The sequence below is a fragment of the Moschus berezovskii genome, chromosome 9 (assembly GCF_049115385.1).
Source record: "Moschus berezovskii isolate FMDL1 chromosome 9, NW_MosBer_1.0, whole genome shotgun sequence".
NCBI lineage: Eukaryota > Metazoa > Chordata > Mammalia > Artiodactyla > Moschidae > Moschus > Moschus berezovskii.
Genome location: NC_142468.1, coordinates 87,572,833 through 87,600,420, shown reverse-complemented (window position 1 = coordinate 87,600,420; position 27,588 = coordinate 87,572,833). Strand labels below are relative to the sequence as shown.

Sequence of the window (27,588 nt, the reverse complement as noted above, 5' to 3'; positions counted from 1 at the left end):
TCTGATCCCAAAGAGAAATTGGCCCAGAGGTTTTTTGCTCCCTAGGAGAAAAGCCACCTACCAAGCTATGGGGCTTGGGTAAAGAGCAGTGATCAAGTACTTTAGAGCATATGTAGCCCAACCACTTATTTTATCGAGGAAGAGACCAAGGGCCAGAGAGGAGCTGTGTTTTATCCAAGGCCACACAGTGAGGCATTGGCTGGATGTTTGTTGTTTGCTCAGGGCCAGGAGGATGCTGGGAGGGTTTCCCTTTGCAGGATCCTCTGAAGTTTCTACCCTAGATACATAACTTCTCTTCTTCCCTCAGTTCCGTCCAGTGGGGTGCAGCATCTGATAACTGGGTTGTGGAGAGCTTTTCTTTTTCACCCTCCTCTCTCCCCATAAAGGCAATGGAGCAATCCCAGGGAATGGTTTCTAGGGCAGAGGAGAAGAGAGGCTAGACCCAGGACCTGATCGCTCCTGTGGCTTCCTGGGAAGGCCCAGACGTACACAGAACATGTCCAGAAGTCATGAGGCTCGTTTGCATCCCTGGTCTTGGAATTGGTCTCGTGACTTGGCTGCCACCCCATAGATTCTTTTTTAATTGATGTGCTGGGTCTTTGTTGCTGCGCGTGGGCTTTCTCTATTTGCGATGAGCCGGGGCTGCTGTCTAGTTGCGGCACAGGGGTTTCTTATATTGGTGGCTTCTTTTGTGCTGAGAGCACGGGCTCTTTATCACTCTGGTTACAGCAGTTGCGGCTCCCAGGCTCAGTAGTTGCAGCACATGAGCTTAGTTGCTCTGAGGCATGTGGAATCTTCCCGGACCAGGGATCAAACCTGTATCCCCTGCACTGACAGGAGGATTCTTAACCACTGTGCCACCAGGGAAGTCCCAGCCCATGGACTCTTCCACTTTGGAGAGGTTTCTCCAAAGGCCTTTCCCAGGCGCCCTGCTCTCCTTTCCGTGCATCTCTCTGGCTGTAGTTACCAGCCCACTCTCTCCTCTCCCAGTTGAGGTGAGATTCCTCAGGCTCAGAAATACTGGTTTCCAGATCTCCCTGCCCTGGAACTAACCTGTCTTCAGAGTATTGAGTTGGCCCAGCTCCTCTGACTTTTGCCCATGTCTCGGTAGGGGTGAAAGTGTGAGAGAAACTTCTAGATAGAAAAGCCACAGGCCACATCTCTGCAACAGTTGGAAGGGAGGAAGAAGGGTGAGAAATCAAGATGTAAGTGATCCTGTGATTCTGGTGATCAGTCAGCCCCACTGGTCCAATGGGTTGGACTAGATCGTGGTTTCCAAAGTAAGTTTTTTTAGAATATTAGTCCCTAAAGATGAGTCTTGGGAAAAAAAAAAAAAGTATTCCATGTTCAAATAAGACCAGGAAAGTGCCCATAAATCTCCCTCTTGGAGCTGATAAGTCCCCAGAGAAGCCCTGCACTGAGAAACCTGTTTAACTTGTTTAACCGCCTCTTAGAGTCACTTGCTCAATAGTCAGTCGCACCATTGTGTCCGACTCATGGACTCTGAGAATCCATGGACTGTAGCCTGCCAGGTTCCTCTGTCCATGGGATTCTCTAGGCTAGAATACTGGAGTGGGTTGCCATGCCCTTCTAATATCCCAAGAATGAGCATTCTAGGGAGGGGACCTTGGGATTGCTAACCCAGCCTTCCCAGCACTGACATTTTAAGTTCTGTGCCCTCCACGTGTGGTGCCTCACACTGCTGAGGGTGGACGCTTCCAGGGAGTCGCTGGGTGAGAGTCCAGTGAGAGGTGGGAGAGAGCAGAAAAACTCTCCCCGCGTTAAAAGTCACAAGAGGCTTTGCTTAATGAGAGTGGTGTTTTCCCACTTAATCCCTCCCATCATCCTTCAAGCTAAGAGTTTCTTATTTTTCACATTTTTCTCTATTTACTTTGTCTATATTCCTATTAGATCCAATTTTCAAATTCATATAAACAGAGAAGAAGAAACAAAAATGACTCATCTTCTTACCACCCATGGAAAGCCTCTGTTAGTTTTGGTGTCTACCTTCAGGACTTTTCCCCTATATGTTTATAAACATTAAAAATTTTGGATTATATATAGTGGGTATTTTTATTCAGCCTTTTTTTTTTATAGAAAACAAAAATGGGATTATATTGCAATTCCTGCTTTTTTTTTTTTTTTTCACTTAATGTATACAGAACCCCCTCCAGGTCTGTCTGTGTGGCTGTGGCTGATACTCTTCTCTGAATTGTGAAAGGAGGGACTGAGGATCAGACACAAGTCTCTTGCCTCAAGTCACACAGCTATTGCCAAGAGTGTCTGACGCTGGCGCCCTGGGGTGGATGACTTGGTGGTCGGGGTGGGGAAACCACAGGGCCTGAAGAAGCTCCTGTTGCAGGTGGGCTTAGAGATGGATCCAGTTATGCTCAGGGGAGAGAAGTTACTTCTTCAGTGTTTCTGTACAGACAGAGGAGTTCCCACACCACCCAGCAGCTAGTTAGGCCTCTCCCAGGAGGCTGGAGCTGCCAGTTCCTGGACTCTGGAAGTGTTTGCCCCCAAGTCCTCTGAAAATTGATCCTCATCTATAAATAAGCCAGGCTCATATGTCCCAGCACATTGTGTGTGGGGTGGGGGATAAAGAAATACCTAAAACAGCAACTTGATTATGCCCAAGGTATGTATTTTTACACATGCCCAGATAGAGTTCATGTACAAATATGCTATTCATAAACTCAACTCAGAGGTTTGAAGGAGACCATATGCCCAGGTGTAGGCTGTGCACATATGCAGTTAATCAGCACACTCTGGCAGGGTCTGTATGCATATTTTGGGCACTGACGGCAAAGTCTAGACCCTAAGGCAATTGCCTGATACTTACACTAATTTCTAATGAGAGGGGATCATTTTTCTTCCACGGGAACCAATAATCACCAGGAGCAGCGTTTCCCAAATCACAGGCATTCACAAACTCCTGTCATAATCTTGGCCCCCCCTAAGCCGTTGATCCAATCACTCACTTTATACATTTCTTCAAATCAACCTTCTCTTTTGTAACTTTTGTGTGTGCGTGCTCAGTCGCTTCAGTCGTGTCCGACTCTTTGCGACCCTATGGACTGTAGCCCGCCAGGCCCACCTGTCCATGGGATTCTCCAGGCAAGAATACTGGAGTGGGTTGCCATTTCCTTCTCCAGGGGATTTTTCCGACCCAGGGTTCGAACCCAGGTCTCTCACATTACAGGCGGATTCTTTACCGCTGAGCCACTGGGGAAGTCTGCTTTGTCACTTTGGTGGTGGTGGTTTAGTCACTAAGTTGTGTCTGACTCTTGAGACCCCATGGACTGTAGCCTGCCAGGCTCCTCTGTCCATAGGATTCACCAGGTAAGAATACTGGAGTGGGTTGCCATTTCCTTCTCCAGAGGATCTTCCCGTACTCACACTTTAAAACGAATGGATTTAATTCCTGCAGGATCTCTGGTCTAGTCCTCTGCCCTGCCCATCTCCCAGGGTCCATCTTGTGTAGGCCTCAAGTGACCCTCAGCTCATGTCCCTTTTCCTGGGATGGATCTCTGAAGGGCTCTGGGTGGGGCGCCTTGGCCCTCAGGAAATTCAGAGCAGCTCTGCCATTTCTTCTCTGCTCTTGAGTCCCGGGGTTCAGGTGTCCTTTGGCAGGTACAGGAAGCAGGCTTGGGCTTGGAAAGAGAATGGTTCCTCCCTTTTAGATGGAGGTTGCTTTCATTTTATAAGTAGCTGTTTTATTTGAAGTCATTTTAAAACTATAAAATATACTAACTTAAAGGAGAAAAAGTCACCTACAAACTGACCACAGGTAGCTATTACCGTGATCTTATGTGAGCTTATAACACATTAACAGGGTCAGGGGTGTGAAACAGGTAGGAATTAAGAAGCCCGTTTTTCAGATGAGAAACCTGAGGCCTGGACATTGGATGTCACTTGCTAAAAATCACATATATTGGAATCAATTCTCACCGCTATGCCACAGCTGCTTTTATTCCAGAGCCAGGAGTTACAAAACAAAGTGTACAAGGGCACATGCTTTTTTCCATTTAAAATTTTTAAAGTTTTATATTCCCAAACTAATAAATAAATGTTCACTGTAACTAAGAAATTTAAAAACAGAACAAAGAGCCCCCCCCCACAGTAATCCCCCTCTCTGAGAAAACCTCCACAAATGACGTGAGCTTTACCACCCTTGACTTTTTCTGCGCACATCCTAGCATATCATTTATCTATTTTCCAAAAATAGCATTGCTTCATAAACACTGTTTTGTGATTTTTATCCCCCCACTAACCAATGTGTCTTGGACATCCTTCCAAGGACAGAGCTTTTGAAACCACATTTTTAACAAAGCAGAAAAGATATTGAATGAACATTAAACCTGGTTCCATCTCACTTCTTTGGCTGTAACAAATGCAGCAACAGCACCACACCCAAGGAAAGGTATCCATTCCTTTGTTCTTTCATTCAACACACATTATTAAGGCAGTATTACTTGTCAAAGGAGGTATTAGCTCTTGGATTTTTGTTTAGTCGCTAAGTCGTGTTTTTTGCAACCCCACAGACTGTAGCCCTCCAGGCTCCTCTGTCTATGGGATTTCCCAGGCAAGAATACTGGAGTGGGTTGCCATTTCCTCCTCCTGGGGATCTTCTTGACCCAGAGACCAAATCCGTGTTTTCTGCATTGGTAGGCGGATTCTTTACCACTGAGCCACCAGGGAAACTCTTGGATACCTGGAGCAACATTTCCCTGGAAAGACCGGGAAACTTTGGGGTCAGGAAGTGTGAGCAGCTATTGAGAAGGAGGAAAGGTCTTAGAGAATATAAGGTGGAGGAGACCGGGATGCTGGGCTCTTTTCCAAGATGGGTCCTTGTCTTTCCCATCAAATTCTCCGTGGCGGCAGGCTGGGCCCTGGCCCAGGATTTAGCTCTAGACAACCCGCACCTCCTCATCACCTCTCCCTTGCTGGCCCCAGCACTGCTGCAGGCAGCTCTTGAAGCTGAGGATAAGACTCAGGGAGCAGAGTTGAGTTTGCCTGTGGGGTGAGGGAAGGAGTGATGAAGGTTTATGTTTTTGTTCTAAGTCTTTGGGCCACAGCAGATTTCTAGGCTTATGGCCAGAATTCTCTCCAACACCTTGAGCTAGTGCTTTTCTCCTGTGTTTAGATTTTCTCATACCCTGCTTTCCCCACGAGCCAAGGGATCTTCGCGTGCACAGCTGCCCCATTCCCTCCCTGACCTTGGCCTAGCCTGCATCCACAGTGAGAAATTAGAACTTTCACCCTCGAGCTGACCCTGCACAGATCACAGCTAGAAGATTCAGGAAGACCCACTCCCTCCCTGCTGGGGCCAGAGCCCATTGTGCTTCCCACCACCCAGGCCCCCATGGACACTTCTCTGCCTGGGGTTGCACTGTCTCTAAGCAAGATCTCTGGGCTCTTCTAGCCCAAATTGCTTTCCAACCTTCACCAAAAGGGCAGACAACACCACTCTCATCCATCCCACCCCTCCTCAGTAATGTACATGTTGACTGGCGGGCGGGGGCACTTGCTGGGACCACATCCCTCCCACTGGCATTGTTAGCCATCTAATGGCTGCTAACACAGGCAGGTGGGAAGAACGTGGGATTTGGCACCAGGAGATGTGGGTTCCGATTTTAACTCTGCTTTAACTGTGGGACCCTGGAAAAACACCGTCCTCCCTCCAAGACTTGGTTTTGTCACCAATAAAATGAAGGCTATGATCCCCTCTATCTCTAAGGCTTGTTTCAAGGTTAGGTTGAAATCATGTGACTAGAAGGGATTTTATCAGAGGAGAGATAAGGTACTACAGGCAAATAAACAAACTCAAACTTTACAGAAGGTTATTCAGTGAAAATAAAGTCTCCTCCTGAGAGCTCCCCAGATCACAAGTCCCCTCCCAAGACAACCACGGTGACCAGGAACATTCCGTGCGAAAGCATATAAGTGTACATGTCCTCCACACACTGTCCTGTGCCATACATATTTTGGAGATGGTCTTGTATCAGCACACAAGGAGCTGCCTCCTTTTAATAGCTGCCTAGCATTCCATTCTATGAATGTACCCAAAACAATTTAGTTAGTTCCCACCCTACAGATGGACACTTGGATTGTTGCCAGTCTTTTGCTATGGCAGATAGGGTTGGAGTGAATATTGTTAAACATATGTTTTGTGTATGTGTATGAGAATATCTGTGGGATGAAGTCCTTGAAGTGATGTTGCTGGGTCTAAAAGGTACATGCAGGTTTGATAAAATACTTATTTGGCTGTGTCGGGTCTTAGTTGCGGCGTAGTTGTGGCTCGCAGACTCGAGAGTGTGGGCTCGGTAGTTGGAGAGCGCAGGCTTAGTTACCCTGTGACATGTGGGATCTTAGTTCCCTGACCAGGCATAGAACCCAGGTCCCCTGCATTGGAAGGCGGATTCTTAACCACTGGACCACCAGGGAAGTTCCAGTACCTTGTAGTTTTAATTTGCATTTATTACGAATGAGTGTGAAAGTAAGCCACAGTAGGTGTTTCAGGAAGGAGGGGGAGATGATTCAGGACAGTTGGGGCACCGCCACCCTCCCTGTAGAGCTCCCGTCCACCTCACAGGTGCCCTCTGTCCCTTCCCAAGGCTCATCACCCTTCCCAACGGGGTCCTCCAGATCCTGGATGTGCAGGAAGGTGATGCAGGCTTCTACCGCTGTGTGGCCACCAACTCAGCACACCAGCGCTTCAGCCAGGAGGCCCTACTCCGCGTGGCCCACAGAGGTAAGGGGGCTGGCCGGGTGGGGCAGTCAGCCATCTCGGAGCTTGGAGCAGCCTCAAGTAGTCGAAGACCTGCTTTCAAATAGGTGACAGATGAGGCCATGAAGCCCAAAGAAGGCAGTGCCACCCAAGTCAGAGATTGGACTCAGGGCAGGAACCCAAGACTTCTGGTCCAGGGCTCCCTTCCTGCTGAGACTCTGTTTCCGTGGGTGGATGGAGTGGCCAGGGCTGGGGACGGGTGCGGGGAGGTGAGGTGTCTGTGGAGAGGGCAGGTGCCTGCCCCTGCCCTGGGGGAGCCACCCCGTGCTGCTTGCTGTGCGTCTGGCTTCTAATGGTCTGGGACTGTTCTTTCCATTTCTCTGAAAATCTCCCATCCCAGAGTGACACAGTAGAAAGGACACAGGCTTTAGGGTCAGGACGACCTGGTTTGAATCCTGGCTTCTCTACTCACCATCTGTGTGACCCTGGGCTCCTTATCAAATGTCCAGCCCAGGGAGGTGGTGAGAATTGCCAAGATAGGAATGGGAAGTGCCTGGTGCCTGGCAGGTGTTCAATAGATCATCTCACTTCAGGCCTCCCGTAAAGGCCTCTATCTTGCCTTCCTTTGCCAAGGCAGCTCCCCTCCACCCCGACCCATCCGCTCATCTCTTCCCACCCCCCTCTCATCCGTCCACTTTCACTCCCACCCTACTTCCTGGGGCTTAGCTGATGAGCTGAGTCTGCTTTCTGCCCCTTCCGTGCCCGGGGTCTCTGCCTCCACCTGCTGGACAAACCGGGTATTTACCATGCTGACCCAGGGACCCAGGGTCATGCTGTGAACTTGGCAGGGACTGGGTGCTGTGGGCGCCGCCAAGCTGGCAGAAACTCGAGCCCATCTCCTGCCTTTCCCACATGGGAGCTGAGGCGCTCCAGGGAAGGGACTTGCCAGAACTAGAAACTCCAACTGTTGACTTCAAGTCCAGACTGCTAGTCTACTCTTGACTCTGCTGGTTCTCAGCCTTGAGGGTGGGTTCCATCCAGTAGGAAGAATGGGGGCGCTGTGTCGGGGGCCCGTTATTCCTCTCTGGCTCCCAGAGAAAGACCTCTGAATTCCAGTCCCAGCTCTGTTGAACGACGCAGCTGCTTTCCCACCGGTCCGATGGACCCCTGGCTGCCGCACCTGTCTCACCAGGTGAATGTGGGTGTCAGGTAAGGGGCTGACTGTGAAGATGCCTGATGGTAAGGCTACCTCTCTCCAGGGTCCCTGGCATCTGCTGGGGGGCAGGACGTGGTCATCGTGGCAGCCCCGGAGAACACCACCGTGGTGTCTGGCCAGAGTGTGGTGATGGAGTGTGTGGCCTCGGCTGACCCCGCCCCTTTTGTGTCCTGGGTTCGACAGGGTAAGTGGAGGGAGAGGACTTGAGGGCATGGGAGAGGAAGGACACATCCCCAAGTCAAGGATCTATAAGGGTGACTGCAGGATGGCCACCAACCTTTGGTGTGGCAGGAGCTAACTTCTGTCCCAGGGTGGAGTGTGGGTAGAGGAGCCTTGACCAAATGAATCAAAAGTTTCTTTGATGAAGCCCACTCAGTCTGCCACTCACAAAATCACTCTGGAGACCTTTCTCGGGGGTGGGCGCTGGGCTTTGTTCTCCACCTTCTATATTTCCAGTCCTTACAACAGTGAGTGTGGGGCCAGTGAGTCAGGTGGCACTTGGACTCTCTGCTGGTCTAACCACACAGCCCCTCCTGGTCCAGCCAGTCTGCTGCTGCCTTTGTGTGCCCAGCTTCATGCCGAGTGAAAGACCCAGGGGAGAGAGACGGGGCCCCTGCTCTCTGATCCCACAGTCTGTGTAAGGGAGGTCAACACATATCCATGAAGAGAGACTTGATGGTGCCAGGCAGCAAGTGAGGAGTGCCAAGGGGGGCTGCCTTACAGAAGACGCTGTCGGGGTAGTGAGAGCGCCGGGCCAGCCTCACCTTGTAGTCTGCTGAGCACAAAACCCACTTTCCTGCCAGAGCCTCCTGGAGCTGTTCGAAGAGGTTAAGGGCCAGGGCTATTATTCCTGGTGGGCAGATGAGGAAACGGACGCTCAGAAAGGCAGGTGGAAAGCCAGGACCCAAACTTTAGAGCCTGTTCCTTTTCTGGTACACCACCCCCTACAGCTCTGTAGGGAAGGAAAGCAAGGATTGATTACTTGTTTCCATTTGTCAATCAGTGATTTGTCCCACGTTGATGGCAGAAGTAAGTCTTAAAGCCAGCTCTCTTTACCCCTCTTCCCTGGTTCAGTCCAAGACCCCACCCTCCCTTTCGTAAGTTTGTGTCTCACATTCAAGACTATATAATGATGAATACATAGAATTTAAAGAAAAATAATAACCCAAGATGACGCGTACCCCCACCCAGCTGATGAGAAAGAACAGTGCTGGTTATCTGTGCCTCCCTGACCTACCTGACCTCACTGGACTTGTGACACGTGCCTAGTTAGGGGGACTCCTAGGCCAGCAGGACCCTCATAGTATTATTGGGGTGAGCCTGTGATGTCGCCCAGTTCAATCATCAGTGCTTCTCAAATCCTGACCAGGCGTCAGGATGACCCAGGGAGCTTCTTCAAACTGCAGACTCCCTCCCTTCACGACTGAGGGATCGTGACCCGGGTTCTTAATGTTTAACAAGTTCCTAAGGTCCTTCTCGGAGAAGGCAATGGCAAGCCACTCTAGTACTCTTGCCTAGAAAATCCCATGGATGGAGGAGCCTGGTAGGCTGCAGTCCATGGGGTCCCTCAGTCGGACACGACTGAGCGACCTCACTTTCACTTTTCACTTTCATGCACTGGAGAAGGAAATGGCAACCCACTCCAGTGTTCTTGCCTGGAGAATCCCAGGGACGGGGGAGCCTGGTGGGCTTCCGTCTATGAGGTCGCACAGAGTCGGACACGACTGAAGCGACTTAGCAGCAGCAGCAGCAGCAAGGTCCTTCTACCAGAAGTGTGGTCTTTACGTACCTCCTGGGCGAAGTTAGAAATGCAGACTCTTGGGGGCCTGACGCCTCTGCATCTGAACCAGGTCTCTTGCGATTCTGTGATTTGTGTGCACAGTGGGGATTTGAGAATTGCTGTCCTAGAGGGTCTGGACACTGTGGTTCTGGGATCTCACTTGAAACTTAGAAGACAGAGTCTGGCTTCACTCCTGTCCCTGGGTGCTGTTCCTTTTCCAAGAACTTACTCCACTAAGTCTGGAGAAGGAAACCGCAACCCACTCCAGTATTCTTGCCTGGAGAATCCCATGGCCAGAGGAGCCTGGTGGGTTACAGTCCATGGGGTCGCGGGAGTCGGACACAACTGAGGGAGTAACACACACAACAGCAACTGCACTAAGTCAGGAGAGGGGCCTGGCTTTTGTGTTTTGTTTTGGTTTCTTCCGATGGCAAAAGTTGTACATATTCATTATAGTAAACTAAGGAAAAGCAGAAACAGTAAACATCCCACCACTCGGAGATTAAATTGCTAACATATGAGTGTGTTTTCTTCCAGAGTTTTTTTCTATGCACATGTATATATCCCCCCCAAATAAAAGCACGCTGTATTTACAGTTCCAAGTCTTGTTTTCATTCAACAGTATATCATAAGCATCTCCCCATCTTTATTTTATTTATTTTTGGCCACACCATGCTGATTGTGGGATCTTAATTCCCTGACCAGGAATTGAACCCGTACCTCCTGCAGTGAAAGTTCAGAGTCCTTACTACTGGACTGCCAGGGGATTCCCTCTCCATCTTTAAAACTTTTTCAAAAAATAATTTTAGTAACTGATAGTCCATCATTTGAGTATCGCGGTAATTTAATTTTTGAAGTCTTTCCCAGTTGTCGGCTGTTAACGGTTAACGCTCAGGTGATCAGCACTGTTAACAACGCCCCACCACAGGGGGCCACAAGTGGAATCTTAGCTTCAAGGTCAAGCTGGAGCCCCTGTACAGCCCTATCCGTATTTGCCCTTTCTCGGGCATTGCAACATAGTGTCTTTAAAAACTTTCCCACTTTAATAGGTGAAAATGAACATCTGTGTTTTGATGTGCATTTCTTTGGTTTTGTGAAGTAGAATAGTTTTTTTTATTGGCGGTTTGCATTTCAGCTCTTGACTGTAAGGCAAGGGCTTTCAAAATGATTCTCACTTCACATCAAAATAAGTCTCATGTATTCAGGTCTCTGGTTATGGTGCAGACCTTTCCAGCCATACCTTCACCATAGCCCTGGGCAGGAGTGTGTCCTTGAGAGAAATGAATTGAACAGTAATGTTAATAGTTGTAACTGAGTCCTGTTCAGAGCATCTATTAATACGCCTGCATTGTGCGGGCCAGTCTCACAGACCTTATAGGTTCCACTCTCAGAACAGCCCTTCCAGCGAGGGACTATCTTCCCATTTTACAGAGAGAGACCCTAGGGCTCAGAGGGGATCATTGGTCTAGCAAGTGGAGGAACTGAGATCCCAACCAGAGACTGTTAGGTTCTCTTAACCCGGGTGGAGAGGGCGCCCCCACTCGAGGTCCGAGGTCCAGAGAGTGGCTGGAGGGGCAGCCGTCAGCTCCCCGCTCCAGCACTCTCCCTCCTCCCGCAGACGGGAAGCCCATCTCCACCGATGTCATCGTCCTGGGCCGCACCAACCTACTCATCACCAGCGCGCAGCCCCGCCACTCCGGCGTCTACGTCTGCAGAGCTAACAAGCCCCGCACGCGGGACTTCGCCACCGCAGCCGCCGAGCTCCGCGTGCTGGGTGAGGACGGGTGGAGGGAGAGATGGGGCAAAGGAAGGGGAGCAGGTGTAGGGGGAGACTGCATCGGGGCGGATTAGCTGGGGCTGAGCGCAGGAGGACTAGGAGGTGGGAAAACGGGCAAGTGGGCGTGTCAGAGGCGATGGTGGAGAATGGAAAGGGAAGGGAAGGTTGAGGGGGGCGGGGTTCCAGCACCTAGGGAGGGGACACCTTCGTAAGGGGCTGGGGTGCCTTGGAGGGGACAGACGAGGTAATTAGAGGAGACGAGTGTGGGAGGAGATTGGAGGATGGAGTTGAGGAAGAGGAGAGGGTGATAAAGGGCATTGCTTGGGTTGTTGGAGAGATGGTCTGGGTGGGGCCCGGGTAATGTGGGGAGGGATGAGAGTGAGGTTATTGGGGGGGTACATCCGATAGGTGTGGGGTCCTGGAGGTAGGGGAGACGGAATAAGTGCGGTAGAAGCGTTAGATCCTGGAGAAGCCAGGGTATCTGGGGAGGCCGCGGGGGCCTGGAGAGAATGGTCAGTGAGGGCCGGGGTGAAGGAGGAGCGAGCCAGAGCTGCGCTGCTGAGGGTATTTTGGGGGGACGGGTGAATCGGGGAGAGGAGAGAGTGAGTGAGGGGCTGCGGGAGCCCCTTGGGTGTTTGGAGGCGGGGGCAGACCTCTGGCGGCGGGAGCGCGCAGTCAGCGTCCCCCTCCGGTCCCCCAGCCGCTCCAGTCATCTCGCAGGCGCCGGAGGCGCTGTCGCGGACGCGGGCCAGCACCGCGCGCTTCGTGTGCCGCGCGTCCGGCGAGCCGCGGCCGGGGCTGCGCTGGCTGCACGACGGGGCGCCGCTGAGGCCCAACGGGCGCGTCAAGGTGCAGGGCGGCGGCGGCAGCCTGGTCATCACGCAGATCCGCCTGCAGGACGCCGGCTACTACCAGTGCGTGGCCGAGAACGGCGCGGGAACGGCGTGCGCCGCCGCGCCGCTGGCGGTCGTGGTGCGCGAGGGGCTCCCCAGCGCCCCCACGCGGGTCACCGCCACGCCGCTGAGCAGCTCCGCCGTGCTGGTGGCCTGGGAGCGGCCCGAGCTCCACAGCGAGCAGATCATTGGCTTCTCCCTCCACTACCAGAAGACACGGGGTGCGTCTGCCCGGCGCTAAGACACCCCAGCAAAGACCTACTGCAGGGGGTGCCCCCGGGGGTCGGGGGGAAGGGACGCGGCACAGGCTGGATGATCGAAGGGTTGCCTTTGGGGATAGGATGGGATGGGGTGAGAGACCCGTGTGTAGATACGGGTTAGCGCATTTCCCCTTCAACCACAGTTTAAAAGAGCAGTGGGAAAGGCCTTGGCATTCCTGGAGCCAGCTTCTTAATTGCAGCAGGAGTCACTTCAGTTACACGCTAGAAAAGACTTCCTCACCAGTGGGAGGAACTGATACAATGGGACTAGGTGTCAGGGGAGTTTATACGCTCCTACTCAGATTATCGGGAATGATTTGGCTAGAAAAAGGCTATTCCAGGGCCTAGACAACATGCAGGATCCCTAGACTGCTTCGAGCAGGGAAGCCTCTGGCGGTGGCCCTGTGACAGACACGTTGTCCCCTAACCCACTCAGGCATGGACAATGTGGAATACCAGTTTGCAGTGAACAATGACACCACTGAGCTACAGGTTCGCGACCTGGAACCCAACACAGACTACGAGTTCTACGTGGTGGCCTACTCGCAGCTGGGGGCCAGCCGTACCTCCTCCCCAGCACTGGTCCACACACTGGATGATGGTAGGGCCTCTGCACCTGCCGTGGGCACCTTGGGCCCCAGGGACTTCCCTGGGGATGGTAGCTTAGTTTCTCTTAACTCCCGTACGCCAAGGTACTTTTACCTGCCTTGTGCCGTCTTTTGTGCCCTGTAAAGGAGAGGGCAAGGGTTCATCTCCCTAATTTACAGTTGGAGAAACTGAGGCCCAGAAAGTGAGTGACTTGCCCAAGGTCAGTAGTGCAGCTGGGACGTGAGCCCAGGTTTCTTGACTGCCTGTCATCAGGTGGCCCTTCTCCGCTCCACCCAGGTACCATCCCGTCAGACAGGAGCCAGTGACAGTCCGCTGGATGTAGAAGATTGTGCTGGGGGAATGTCCTGGGAAGGCTGTCCCGTCCTCTCCAGCTTGGGGCTCCCCTGAGAGGCTCCCTTTCCTCCCTCAGATCCTGGTCCTGGGCCTACTTCTGACTTGCTGTGTGACCTGGGCAAGTCTGTGACCACTGCTGGGCCTTACCTTCCACGTCGGTGGAGCAGAGCTCACGCTGATGTTCTTCTGTCTCAGTCCCCAGTGCAGCGCCCCAGCTCTCCCTGTCCAGCCCCAACCCCTCGGACATCAGGGTGGCGTGGCTGCCCCTGCCTCCCAGCCTGAGCAATGGGCAGGTGGTGAAGTACAAGATAGAGTGCGGTTTGGGAAAGGAAGGTGAGTGGGGCAGGAGTCAGTGAGGTGAGGGTCGCTCAGAGCGGCTGGCAGAGTAGGGCAAGCTGAGCCTAGGAACGGGGAAGATGCGCCGGGGCTTGGGAGGGCAGGGGTGGAAGGGAAGGCTCAGTCAGAGGGCTTGCTCAAGACAGGGGTAGGGCTGGGGGCTAGCCCCACCTCTGTACAGCTGCGGTGCGAAACCCGACAGTCCCTACCGCAGGCTCCTTGTCTGTGAAGTGAGGCAGGTGACCTAGGGAATCCCTGGGGTCCCTTCCAGCTCAGAAGGGATAGGGAGGTGCAGGGTTTGCTTGTGGGATTGAGGGAAATGAGGCATGGGTGGGGTATTAGGACAGATGTCGAGAATCTCGGGGAGGAGGAATGAAATTGATGAAGACATAGGAGAAGGCAATTGGCTGGGGGCCAGGGGGCCAGGGCGAGGAGGGAGGGAAGGGTGAGGAAGGGGCCGTGGGTGGTCGACAGGGCTCCGGACGAGGCGGTGCTTGGTGGCTTCACAGTCAGTCCCTCGGGCCCATGCCCTGGTGTGTGTGGGCCGGCTCCTGGGGCAGTGGGGAGCGTGTGCCCTGATTCTCCCCACTGTGAGCCCAGGCTCATGGCTGGCATCAGCCAGGGTCAGAGGCCGGGGCATTCACTGAAGCATGGAGTCCATCCAGGCACTGAGGGGTCAGTGTTGAGAGGGCCTCAGGCTCTGGTGGCACTAAGGAGCCAGGTGGAAGAGTCAGTGTAGGGGGGTTTAGGAGTCCTTAAGGGGGCCACCCAGAGCCAGTGTCTTCTGTCCCAGCAGATCAGATTTTCTCCACCGAGGTGCCGGGGAACGAGACGCAGTTTACGCTGAACTCGCTTCAGCCCAACAAGGTGTATCGAGTGCGGATTTCAGCTGGCACAGGGGCTGGCTACGGGGCCCCCTCCCAGTGGATGCAGCACAGGACGCCCAGTGTGCACAACCAGAGCCATGGTACGGGGTCAGAGGGGACAGGTGGGGTGATGTGAGTGACTGCGCGGGCGTTTGGGAGCCCTTGGAACCCAGACCGAACCGCCCCCTCCGTGAGAGGCCTACCATGGCTGCCCCTGCTCGATGGGTGAAGAGGCGAAGGGCTGGCATTTGCAGACACCCCTGGGCTCATGTTTCCCTTCCATCTGCTGTGTGACCTTGGACAGACCGTTCACAGCTTTAAGACTTCAGTTACTACTGCCCGGTGTACCATGAAGATTAATTAATATAAACAAAAGTTTGGTACATAATTAGAACTGGTTAAGTGGTAGCAAATAGGGGACTTCCCTGGCAGTCCAGTGGTTAAGAAGCCATGCTTCCACAGCAGGAGGCACAGGTTCGACCCCTGGCTGGGGAACTAAGATTCCCATGTGCCGCACAGCACGGTTGGGAAAAAGTAAATAAATAGTAGCTGCTTCTGTGACTATGACTATTGTTTGTTGAGAGGCCCAATAGTAGAGTGGTTAAACGCAGACAAAACCTGACACATATACTATCTGTGTCATCTTGGGCAAGTGACTGGACTTCTCTGAGCCTCAGTTTTCTATCTGTGAAATAAGGACACTAGCATTTTTGTTGTTTTGTAGGGTTGCGAGAATAAAGTTAAAATGCACACTATGAAGTGCTTAGAACAGCATCAGACACACAGTGAGCCAACCCACTCTCAGGCTCCAAGTATGTCTCCCCACTCCGGTGGCTCTGTCCCTCCTTCCTGGCTTCAGAAACCCCTCTGATCCCCTTGCCTGCTGGTGCCCATGCCGTCCTCCCTTCAGAAGATTTATAGAGCCCTCCTCTAAGTCAGGTATTGTCAGCCCTGCCCCAGATGTGCTCTTGGCCAACCTCTTTGCAAATACCCAGGAGACGGCCCTGCATTCCCAGCACTCTGGGCTTATGGAATAGCGAGTTCTCCTCTAGACCCTTAGGCTGGTGGCTGAGCGGTGAGATATATTGGGAGAATTCCAGCAAGGGCCTCACTCAATGCTGCCTTCCTGCTCTCTGCTTCCTCATGCTTCTTCCCTCCCCCCTTCCCCGGCCTCCTCCTCTTCCTTCGCCTTCATTCTCTTACTCCTCCTCCCTTCCTGCTCCTCTGCCCCCAGTCCCTTTTGCACCCGCAGAGCTGAAGGTTCGGGCAAGGATGGAGTCCCTGGTCGTGTCCTGGCAGCCACCCCCGCACCCGGCCCAGATCTCTGGCTACAAACTGTACTGGCGAGAGGTGGGAACAGAGGAGGAGGAGACGGATGGGGAGAGCCCTCCAGGGGGCCGTGGAGACCAGGCTTGGGATGTGGGGCCCGTCCGGCTCAAGAAGAAAGTGAAGCAGTATGAACTGACCCAGCTAGGTGAGGAGGGCCGCCCAGGGGGGGATGAGACGGACATAGGTCCAGTGGGGGCCTGGACAAGCTGGGCTGGTGGTTGGAGATGGAATCTCTCAGGGGACGTGAGAATAACCCCAGAGGTTCTTCTAACCAGCGAGTGACCCCCATGACCTTCCCCAGTCCCTGGCCGGCTGTATGAGGTGAAGCTTGTGGCGTTCAACAAACACGAGGATGGCTATGCAGCAGTGTGGAAGGGCAAAACGGAGAAGGCCCCCACCCCAGGTGAGGAGGCTGGGGAAGCGGAGGGGAGGGCTCAGTCAGCAGGTCTGCGAGTGGCCTCCTTTCCCTCTCCTCCGGGCCGGCCCTCATGGGCAGGCCGTCTGGAAGTTTCAGATCTAAACTGGCTCGTTTAGATCACAGAGAGAAGCTCCCGCTTCTGATAGGCCCATGTTTTCATTATCCATGAGCAGTGCTAATTTGGAAGGTTTGGACAGAGAGAAACCCAATGGATCATCAGTGACTTCTGACCACAAGTTTGACCTTTGAACAATTTTTAAGATGACCCACCTTCATCACACTATCTCTCAGATTATTCCTCTGCTCTAGGTAGGGAGGGTATCGATATGTGGCCCCCCAGGAAACTGAGGCTCAGAGTCGGTTCAGGCTACTGTAACAAAACACCACAGACTGAGTAGCTTACACAGCCAGCATTTACTTCTCACTGTTTTGGAGGCTGGGAAATCCAAGATCAAGGCCTTAGCTGAGTCAGTGTTTGGTGAAGACCCGATTCCTGATTCATAGACCACAGGCAATCTTCTCGCTGTGTCCTCACAGGGCAGAAGGAGGTCTATTAGGGTCTCTTTTATAAGGGCACTGTTATGGACAAAAAATCTGTGTCCCCCAGAATCCATACGTTGAAACCCTACCCTCCAGTGTGGTGTACTAGGAGGTAATTAGATTAGATGATGTCATGAGGGTTCCCCTCATAAATGGGGTTTGTACCCTTTTAAGAGTCACACAAGAGCGTGCTTCTCTTTTCTGCCCTGAAGATGCAATGATAAGTTGACAGTGTATAACCCAGTAGCGGGCCTTCGCCAAAACTTGGTCTCAGACTCTGAAATTGTGAAAAGTAAGTTTCTGCTGTTTACCACCCCGTCTGTGGTTGTTAAAGCGGCCCAAACAGACAGGACCCCACCCTATGTTCAAATTTCAACGTGGGAACTTTGCGGGGGGACACAGACATTCGTTCCATGACACGTCTGTATACTCTACAAACATTAACTAATTTAATCCTCATAACGACCCTGTGAAATGTAGGTACTATTATTAGCCCCACTGATCGAATAGAGAATGGAAACACGAGAGGTTAATTAACTTCTCCATAGTCACACAGCTAGTACGTGGCAGAGTTGGAATTTGAATCAGGACAGCCTGGCTCCAGAATCTATGCTCATAATTACCATGCCTTGCTGCCTCTCTCTCTTACATTCTTACATACTAGCGTTCCATAGTCTGCTCGCTGTATGCCCTTGGCCAAAATCACTTAAATCCTCGGGAGCCTCAGTTTCCTCATCTGTGAAGTGGAAATAAAGCATTATTCCCAACTCACAAGATCACAAGAGAAGGGTAAAAGAAAGTGCCTTGGGAACTGCAAACCACTGTACCTATTTCCAGATGAGTATCCTCACTCCCTTCCCACACTCTGATTTTCACCCTCCAGACCTGCCCATCCAGAGGGGGCCACCCTTGCCCCCTGCCCACGTCCACGCGGAATCAAACAGCTCTACCTCCATTTGGCTTCGGTGGAAAAAGCCAGACTTCACCACAGTCAAGATTGTCAACTACACTGTGCGCTTCAGCCCGTGGGGGCTCAGGAATGCCTCGCTGGTCACCTATTACACCAGGTGGGAAGAGAGGCTGTGAGGGGCGGAGCGGGAGGGAAGAAGGCACAGATAGTGATGAAGAGAGGGGCCTGAGGGCTCAGGGACTTTCCGTGACTCATGTGTTAAACTGCGGGCACATCGAGAGTCTGATGACCTGATGGTGACAGATGGGAAAGGACAGCCCATCCAATCCTGTCCCCTCCCCGGAGGGCCTGTGCTCAACCCTGGGAGACACCATGCAGGACAGACCTATTTCTTCAGTCGCAGGTGATGCGGAAGAGACAGCCCAGCTGCTGTCCTGAGAGGCCCCCCGTTGGATGGGGAGTCAGAGACCTCTTGGTCTCTGTTGGTTTGGCAGACAAAACAAAGCATAAAAAGCAATAGACACATATTAATATGATTGCAGCTGAAGGAAACTTATGCATCAAGGAAAAGTTATGCATCTTTTCCTGTAAGTCAAGGAAAAGATGCATCGGAGAGGATTCTTTGGGTGGAGAATGACGTGGACTAACCCAGGAATATTTCTTGAAAGAGGGGGCCTGGCTTGGGGATTGGACTTGGAATCTGATATATGCATCCATCCATCCACAGCTCTGGCCCGAGTGTCAGGGAGCAGATTCCCTGCCTGAGGCAGGGGTCGGGGCTGGGTTGGGAAAGGAGACTCGAAGGGGCCTGAGTCCTAGTTGCATTTCTTACCTCGGCAGCTCTGGAGAAGACATCCTCATTGGCGGGCTGAAGCCATTCACCAAGTACGAGTTTGCGGTACAGTCTCATGGTGTGGACATGGACGGGCCTTTCGGCTCCGTGGTAGAGCGCTCCACCCTGCCTGACCGTGAGTGGCCCCTCAGCCCCTTGACCACAAGTCCATCTTTCACCAAACTCCTTGCCCCAGCAGCCCTCTTCTGAAATGCCCCTCAGAACCCCAGAAGTTCCTGTCATTTGCTTTGCATTTATGCTGGCAGTCCAGTGCTGGTCTTAACCATTTACTCACAGCCATGATCACATAAAATTCAGAAGAGTAGTTTCTTTTAAAAGGCTGTGCCAAGACCTCACTGAGCTGTGAAGAGGGCCGGCTCTGGAGGCAGGCATCCTGGGCTCTGCATTTGGGTCCCCATTGTGCCCCTGACACCCAGGGAGACCTAGGCAGGCCTCCCAGCAGGGCTGCAGTGTCCTCATCGGTAAAAAGGGAAGATAGGACCATGAGCTCTGCAGGTCTGTGACTCTGGAACCCTCTGGAAACACATCTGGAGACAAGTGGCTCTGTCCTCACAGCCTCTTAGGTTCTGCTGACCCTGAGACAGTCCCCCTTTCTATCAGCAGACCTTTGTTCCTGATCTGAAATAAGAAGATGTGTGTAGGGTAGGGTGGGGAGGCCATCCACCCTCATGAATGCACTTTTTAAAAAAAATGCTTACAAATTGTTTCTCACATACCCGTGACCTCAGCTCAAGTGCTGTTATTAGCACTCAGCCATGTCCAACTCTTTGCTCCCCACGGACCGAGGAGCCTGGCCATGGAATTCTCCAGGCAAGAATATTGGAGTGGGTTGCCAGTTCCTTCTCCAAGGGAACTTCCCGATCCAGAGATCGGACCTGGATCTCCTGCACTGCAGGCAGTTTCTTTACTGTCTGAGCCACCAGAGAAGCCCAAGGGCTCCGTTTATCGTGGTCTTGCACCTGGAGTTTAGGGAGACACAGTATTTTCTCGGGGGAGACTATGACATGGAATCCCCACCTCAAGCGACCTGATTACAGAGCGGGGAATGTGTTCTCCTTTCACAGATGGGGAGCCTAGAGCCTGAGAGTGGGGAGTCACCTCGGGCCACTGAGGGTTCTGACAGCCCACGGTGCTGTGGCTTTTTCAAGCCTTACAGCCCTGGGTCCCCATCTCACCCTCTGTTGGGCCTTGAAAACCTGAGCCCCCAAATTTCTGTTGTTTCCCAACTCACTTTTGTCCCTGCTTTCTCCCCTCCCTTCCTTATTTACTCCTGCCCTGCTCCCGCCCCTGTCAGCTTCTCTGAAAACAAAACACAAAGAATTTCAAGCTGGTCCTTCTCGCATGAGGATTCCTGTGACTCTAAGGTCCTGGGCCCAGGCAGGCGTACACGGAGGCTATACAGGGAAGATTTGGGGTGGCTAGGGGAGTTAGGAACTTTAAATAATAAATCATTTCAAACACTGCTTAGATATTAAATGTTACCACAGAAGAGATGCGTTTAAATGAAATGTGAGCCTTCCAAAAACTTTTGAGCTCTGCCCCCAGGTCCCCTGAGGACCAGACAACCATCCTCAGCCGTTGGAAGTATTTGGGTGTGGAAATTTGAGGAGCTCTGCTCCAAAGAGTGGAAAAGAGTTTCTAAGAGGGGCAGAATGGTGGCAAAGCCCCCCTCCCTAACTCTTTTCCAGAAACTCCCCAGTGAGAGACCCGACCTCATTTTGCTTCGTGGTTTGTGGTTTGTTCCAGTAAAGGCAGAAGCAAGGAGGCCGTGCCTTCATGCCCTGTCTCCCAGCTGCACCCAGAGCTGGGGCTCTCAATGACCCCGCCTCTCCCCGTCTCCTCCCCCGACACCCAGGGCCCTCGACACCCCCATCCGACCTGCGCCTGAGCCCCCTGACACCGTCCACCGTCCGGCTGCACTGGTGCCCCCCCACGGAGCCCAACGGGGAGATCGTGGAGTATCTGATTCTCTACAGCAACAACCACACCCGGCCCGAGCACCAGTGGACCCTGCTCACCACAGAGGGTGAGCGCCCTCACCCCAGGACCTCTGAGCGGCGTTTCCCCACCCCTCTCCAGCCTGCCCAGTGGCTGGGTTAGTACTGAGACAGCCACGGAGCTTTGTTCTAGGAGGAGCAGGCAGAAGCTGCTGCCTGGGTGGGAGCAGCAGGTTTTCTCAGGGCCACTTCCCAGCCCAGCCCTGCAGGTCACCCCCACCCGGTTCACCAACCCTGCTCTCCCTGGCTCCCCCGCCCACCAGGAAACATCTTCAGTGCTGAGGTCCACGGCCTCGAGAGCGACACTAGGTACTTCTTCAAGATGGGGGCACGCACAGAGGTGGGCCCTGGGCCCTTCTCGGGCCTGCAGGATGTGATTACTCTCCAGGAGAAGCTCTCAGGTAAGAGGTGGAAAGGGAGGAAGGGGTGGGCTCCATCCTGGGGCAGCCCAAGCTCTCCAGAGGCCCCCAGAGCTGACTTCTAATCCTGAAATCATCTCCTCCAAGGCTTTGCCTTCGGACACATGTTGTTGGACAGCTGCCCTCTCTATTTGGTGTGAAAGTGAAAGTGTTAGTTGCTCAGTCATGTCCGACTTTTTGTGACGTCATGGACTCTAGGCTCCTCTGTCCATGGAATTCTCCAGGCAAGAGTACTGGAGTGGGTAGCCATTCCCTTCTCCAGGGGATCTTCTTGACCCAGGAATCACACCCAGTGCTTCTGCATTGCAGGCAGATTCTTTACCATCTGAACCACCAGGGAAGCCAGGTGTGGAGAGGACAAGTTTCAAAGGGAAATGGGTGAGGTTCAGTGGTAGTTCAGTCGAAAGGTCAGATTTGTGGGAGACTGGCTTGGTTTCTTTGGGAGCTTACTTTCACTGGAGAACTGACTTGAAGAGGTGATGAGCTTTATATGGTGGAGGTCTCAGACCATGAGACTGTCTACACCGTAATTTGCAGGGCCCAGTGTGAAAGGAAAATGTGGGACCCCTTATTAAAAAATGAAGACAGACTTCCCTGGCAGCCTAGTGGTTAAGACCACACTCCCACTGGAGGGGGCCTGGGTTTGATCCCTGGTCAGGGAACTAAGATCCCAAATGCTGCACAGCAGCCACAAAATTTAAAAAAAATATATCCTGTGTGCCACCACTAAGGCCTAGCATCGCCAAATAAATACATTTAAAAAAAAAAAAAATGAGCAAGAATTTCAAGGTGGTGACAGCAGAGCATTAAACCAAGCCCAGAGCCCATCTAAGCATGGGCCACACGCCACTGCACGTGTTACACACCTGCAAAACCAGCCCGTTAGGCAGGCAAGAGGCATGTTTCACTGAAAGGCCGGGTTGATGGGGAGGTACTTCAACTTCTGGATGTCCAACGGGGCTGACAGTTGGAGAGAGAGGTAGTGGTGGTCCCTGTGAGTCTGTTGGGCCCGCTGATCCTTGCCTCAGATTTCACGTGTCCAAAGGAAGAGACTCAGGCCAGTGGCCCCCGGGGGGAGCCCCAGGATATCCTGGTCTGTGAACCTCGGGTTTTCTCCTGTCTTGTTCTGTTCCCTCCCTCTCCCCTGCCAGACTCTTTGGATGTGCACTCAGTGACGGGCATCATCGTGGGCGTCTGCCTGGGCCTCCTCTGCCTCCTGGCCTGCATGTGTGCTGGCCTGCGCCGCAGCCCCCACAGGTGGGTGGAAGGACCAATCTGACCACAGAGAGGAGCAACTTCCTCTCTGCAGAGAAGAGGGAGCAGGGAAAGTGGCCATGACTTGCTCTAGCCCCTCCTGGGGGCCCCATTCAAGTTGTCTGGGATGAATGGGTTGGGGTGAGGTCCGCGTGAGAATGGGGAACGGAGTGGGTTTGGGGAAGCCCCCAGCGTATCCCCTCAGGAAGGCTGGCATAGCATAGCTGCCTCTCTCGTGCTTCCTTGGTGGTGGTGGTGAAGTCGCGTCTAACTCTTTGCAACCTCATGGACTTCCTCGGCAGCTGCCAGCGTCTTGCAAAGAGGGCCCCCAAATCTCCAGATGCCCAGAGCTCAGGGAGGAAGGATCTCAGTGCAATGTCACAGCTGTTGTGAAGTCACAGAATTTCGTACCCATTGCACAGATGGTGAAATTAAGTCTCAGAGATGGGTAGGAACCTGCCCAGGGACATAGGCTGGACTAATCCCAGTTCCCCCCCTGCTCCTGTCTTTGACCACACTGTCTGTTCCCCATCTTCCCTTCCAGAGAAGCCCTCCCGGGGCTGTCCTCCTCGGCCACTGCAGGGAACCCTGCACTGTACTCCCGAGCCCGCCTGGCCCCCCCCAGCCCCCCAGCTGTCCATGAACTGGAGTCCCTTGTGCACCCTCGTCCCCAGGACTGGTCCCCACCGCCCTCCGACGTCGAGGACAGGGCTGAAGTGCACAGCCTTATGGGTGGTGGCGCTTCTGCCGGCCGGGGTCACTCCAAGAGGAAGGTGAGCCTGGAGCCGGGGACGTCCGAGCCCCACACTGCGGTTCATTCCCAAACAGGACACCAGGGGGCGCGAGAGCACGCTGTGTGACCCTGCGAGAGGCCCGCTCCCCCCTCCCTCCCTGGACCAGCTGCAGAAGAAAAGGCTCTCCCTCCTCTTTGAAAGGGTTGGCAAGGCAGGGAAGCAGATGGGCCTCCATCTCTGGCAGAATAGGTCAGCCTAGTTCTCAGGAAGGAGGGGAGAGCCCCCGAGGGGCTGTTGGCGGGTGACTCAAGCTGGCCAGAACGCATCTCATCCTGGGAGCTGGGGATAGCTCTAAGACCCAGTTCTCCCCAGCGTGGGGGAAGGAGGCTGGTCAGGTAGGCTGCGGCCAGGTAGGACCGGGATCCAGATGAGGTGCATCCACACAGGGCGGGTCCTGTCCATCCTGGCAGTGGTGGCTCGTCCTGCATTCTCTGACCAGCCAGCTCGAACCCCTGAGTCCTTTCTCACCCTCTCCCTGCCTCTGCGGTGAAGGAGACCTCGCCTGGCTCAGAAACTCCTGGCTGTTCTGCAGGAGCATCTCTCTGTCCTCAAATTCACCCCCAGGCTCTCAGCCCGTTCTGTGCCTGTCCCCACTGCCTTGGGGAGGGAGGTAGAAAGGGGGCCAAGAGTCTGTGGAGGGGGCTCCAGCCAAGCCCTCAGCTCCTGCTTCTTTCCCTGTGCAGATCTCCTGGGCTCAGGCCGGTGGGCCCAGCTGGGCAGGTTCCTGGGCAGGCTGTGAGCTGCCCCAGGCAGGCCCCGTGCCCTCTCTGACCCGGGCCCTGCTGCCCCCTGCTGGAACTGGACAGACACTGCTGCTGCAGGCTCTGGTGTATGAGGCCATAAAGGTCAGTGTCCTGGAAAGAAAGCGGGAGGGAAGGAGAGAAGCAGCCCATGCTTGTTAAGAGCAAGTAGTGAATCCTCTGGAGACCCCTGGTGGTAACGTCCCTGGGGGGAAAAGTCGAGCCTGGAGACCCCCGGAGCCTCTAAAGGTGAGTGGGTGGCGGGCAAGCCAGCGTTTGAGGACAGTCCCTCCTCGAGCTAGGCATAAGTGGGCCACTGCAGAATTCCCATGGATCTGAGCGTGCACCAATCTGACTGCATTCAGCCCTTCTTCGTGTTCACTGAGCCCTGCCTGTATCTGGTATTTCTGAAATTCTGTGACAAGGGCAAATCGTAGTGTTTCCCTGCCTTTCCATGGATCTGATCATCATCTCCTGGAGGACGGTCACTGTTCTTCCCTTACCGACTCCGGCATAATATATGAAGGGCTCCGGGCTGGGGCTCAGCCCCTCTCCATCCCGAGAATGATAGTCATTCTTCTGATGGTCACTCTCAGCAATGGTTTTGTGTTCTCTGCTCTGACCAGGGCAACGGGAGGAAGAAGCCTCCCTCAGCCTGCAGGAACCAGGTGGAGGCCGAAGTCATCGTCCACTCTGACTTTAGTGCATCCAATGGGACCCCTGACCTCCACCTCCAAGACCTGGAACCTGAAGATTCCCTACCTTCAGAGGCTCCTGACCTCACTTCGAGTGTTGTGGATCTCAGTCAAGGGGAAGACTGGCTGGACCGGGAGCCAGGAGGGTGTGAGCAAGCAGCCCCTGGGCCAGACAGACTCACCTGCCTGCCAGAGGCAGCCAGCGATACTTGCCCCTACTCGGACCTGCAGTCCAGTGAGGCTCTGGAGGAGGCCCCTGGGAACAAGTGCCAGCCAAAGGCCCCCTGCCCTCCAGGAGCCAGCCCAAGCCTGCCCAAAGCCCCAGTCCCCTCCTCCTCTACTTAGCTCCCCTAGAGGGCACAGTTTGGGACAGGCTGGTTTGGATCACGTGACATGACACGTGTGGCTACACATGTACGTGTCTCTGCCTGCAGGTCATCAAGCCACGTGGAGCCTCCTGGGGTGCTTTGGCTCGGGGAGAGGAAGGATTGGATTATTCACTCCCCCCATACTCTGTGACACATGTGATATGTGAGACATGTGACGCACAGGTACATGTGATGTGCACACGTGTGAAGCACATGTGTGTGTGCTGGTTGGTGAGCTGGGAAGCTCTGGCCCCGGCAGTGGTCACTATGGCCTCATTGATCCTCCAGGCCAGGACACTGCCCCAGAGTGGTCCGTCCCCAAGCCTGTGGGCCCCTACTCTGTCACCCAGCCTCTTATTACACACTCTGAGAGTGTCTCCAATGCCTTGTCTGACAAAGACAGCCCCGGCCCACTTTCCGGTTGGGCTGGGCTGAGTGCAAGTAGGCTCTGAATGCCTGACACTTTAGTTGCATCACCTGCCATCTGCCATGTGCCCCGTGCCCAAATTGAGAGAGTGACTCCAGCTCCCCTCAGAGCAAGTCGGCACCTAATTTTGTAATTGGGGAAGTGCCTGGTTTTGAAAGTCTGCTTTCTCTTGCTCTCCCTTCTCTTCCGTCCTGGGACCCTGTCCTTTCCTCTCTGTGGCTTCTGCCTGTCTCTGCTGCCTTTCTGTCGCCTCTCCCACACTGCGTCATGTGGTTCTCCTGCCTGGGTTCGGTCTCAGCATCCTTCCCTCACAACATGACTACCTCGTGTCTGTTTGAGGCCGTGATGGGACTCCTGTGTCCGCCGTCCACTTCAGCCATCATCCTCCTGCCCCTGCTTCTCTGTGCCTCTGTGGACCCCATCCCTAGGCAGGCTGCATACCCCCAGTGCAGCTTTGGAGAAGGCCTTTCAGCTTCCCTTGCATCTTTCTCCCTGGGATTGAGACTGGAGGGTTCTCCTTAGAGAGGATGAATGCAAGTCGGACTTGGGGGTTTTGAGACAGGGAAGGGGGAACACAACCCAGAGGCTTGGGATACAATTATTCCTTCCATTCCATGCGGTAAGTCTGGTTTGCTGGACAGAGGCGTTTGAGGCACCTTCCTTCCCCGCTGGAGCTTGAAAGGGAGAAGGGGCTGGGAATTAGGGGCTGGGCGGCCCCTTTGCTTCCCACTCTGTGCACCTTGACCAGGACCTGGCAGGGTGGGGCTGGGAGGAATCTCATCCTCTAGGGTGCTGGAAGTAGGGTCTCCGCACAGGACAGGGTGATGGACTCATCTCATTTTCTCTTTCTTTAAATTCAATCCTGAAGTCATGTTCTGTTGACCCCACCACCACAGGGACAAGCCTGACTTGTTTCGTTTATTTGATTTTGCACCTCAGCCTCTCATAGGAGCATTTAGTACTTGGTCTCTTCTCCCTGAATTCATCTGTTTTCACTGAGCAAGCACATCAAGGGTTAACTCTGGCTTCTGAGCCAAATTAGAAATAACCAGTCTATCTTTCCTTTTTCTCTTTAATGGTGAAATGTCTCTCAGCGGAGCTGCAGCTTCCTCAGACCCTTTCAGCATCTGTGTTTATTACACTCGGGTGTCACTCAGGTTTGACATCCGCACCTACATTTCCTCCTCCTCCCCCTTCAGGCAGCCTGCGATAACACTAAAGATTATTAATGTTGGTTTTGTATCTCGTTAAGGACAGAACTGTCATTTCTACTGTTTCTGTAGCAGCCAGCATTGCTGTGGCTAACACTACTGTATATGTTTCATCACTGCTCTGAAGGTCAAAAGCCTCATTTTATTTGGCTGGTTTGATTTTTTTCTTTTTTTTTTCCTAAAGGAAAAAAAAAACAAAAAACTGTCCTGAATTAAATAGCTGTTTTAACAGTAGGCTCTTCGCATTACACCACATAGTCATTTTTCATGTTCTTGTTTAACAGGCACTGAGGTTCTGGTTTAAATTAAATAGCTGCAAATGAGACAATTTATAACCCATTAGGTTGGGTGGAAAATTGTTTCTCAAAAGCAAATAAGTAATAAATCTGGTATCTGCCTATAACTCACAGTTGATAAGAACATGGCCATTACTCACTAGCATTATATATGATTTGGGCTCTGAGTAATTTGGAAGTGTTAGGTTTGTGTCTTTGTAGCAGTATTTTTATTAGAAAAGAGTCCATTGGCCTTTTACAGGGTATTAATCCTTTTGTCACCTACCACGGATGCCTTATGGTTTTTGAGTCTCATTTAAAAACCTTTTCTTGATGCATGACAAGTATAATCGGTACCTGCTCATTTATTCGTCTGTAGTTTTGCTGTATTATTTAATTATTTTTCCAGCATTTTTTCTCCTTACAATTATGATATTCTTTAGTGTTAAGCCAATGCATTGATCATATATCTGTCCCTGTAATGAATCAATAAACTATTTTCCAAAAATGTTCTTGTTTTTGGAACCAAGTGACTAGAATTTCCTCAGCCTTTCTGCC

The 27,588-nt window shown here is 53.0% G+C and overlaps 1 protein-coding gene across 5 annotated transcripts in view; it reads left to right on the top strand.

Annotated features, from left to right (window-relative positions):
- Positions 1 to 27,588, top strand: part of IGDCC4 (immunoglobulin superfamily DCC subclass member 4) — a 39,447-nt gene extending 11,859 nt beyond the window's left edge. The window contains exons 4-21 of one of the 5 annotated variants that reach the window (XM_055436435.2): positions 6,618 to 6,754; positions 7,990 to 8,130; positions 11,345 to 11,500; positions 12,204 to 12,617; positions 13,093 to 13,257; positions 13,794 to 13,931; positions 14,731 to 14,901; positions 16,035 to 16,274; positions 16,431 to 16,532; positions 17,971 to 18,154; positions 18,838 to 18,965; positions 20,706 to 20,876; positions 21,111 to 21,248; positions 22,418 to 22,523; positions 23,065 to 23,293; positions 23,998 to 24,159; positions 24,681 to 24,897; positions 25,184 to 27,585. In XM_055436435.2, coding sequence (XP_055292410.2) covers positions 6,618 to 6,754; positions 7,990 to 8,130; positions 11,345 to 11,500; positions 12,204 to 12,617; positions 13,093 to 13,257; positions 13,794 to 13,931; positions 14,731 to 14,901; positions 16,035 to 16,274; positions 16,431 to 16,532; positions 17,971 to 18,154; positions 18,838 to 18,965; positions 20,706 to 20,876; positions 21,111 to 21,248; positions 22,418 to 22,523; positions 23,065 to 23,293; positions 23,998 to 24,159; positions 24,681 to 24,897; positions 25,184 to 25,284 — 3,100 coding nt within the window. In that variant the 3' untranslated portion in view covers positions 25,285 to 27,585. Of the gene's footprint in view, positions 1 to 6,617; positions 6,755 to 7,989; positions 8,131 to 11,344; positions 11,501 to 12,203; positions 12,618 to 13,092; positions 13,258 to 13,793; positions 13,932 to 14,730; positions 14,902 to 16,034; positions 16,275 to 16,430; positions 16,533 to 17,970; positions 18,155 to 18,837; positions 18,966 to 20,705; positions 20,877 to 21,110; positions 21,249 to 22,417; positions 22,524 to 23,064; positions 23,294 to 23,997; positions 24,160 to 24,680 lie in introns of all 5 variants that reach the window. The other 4 variants (XM_055436433.2, XM_055436434.2, XM_088839915.1 and 1 more) reach the window with 4 other exon arrangements.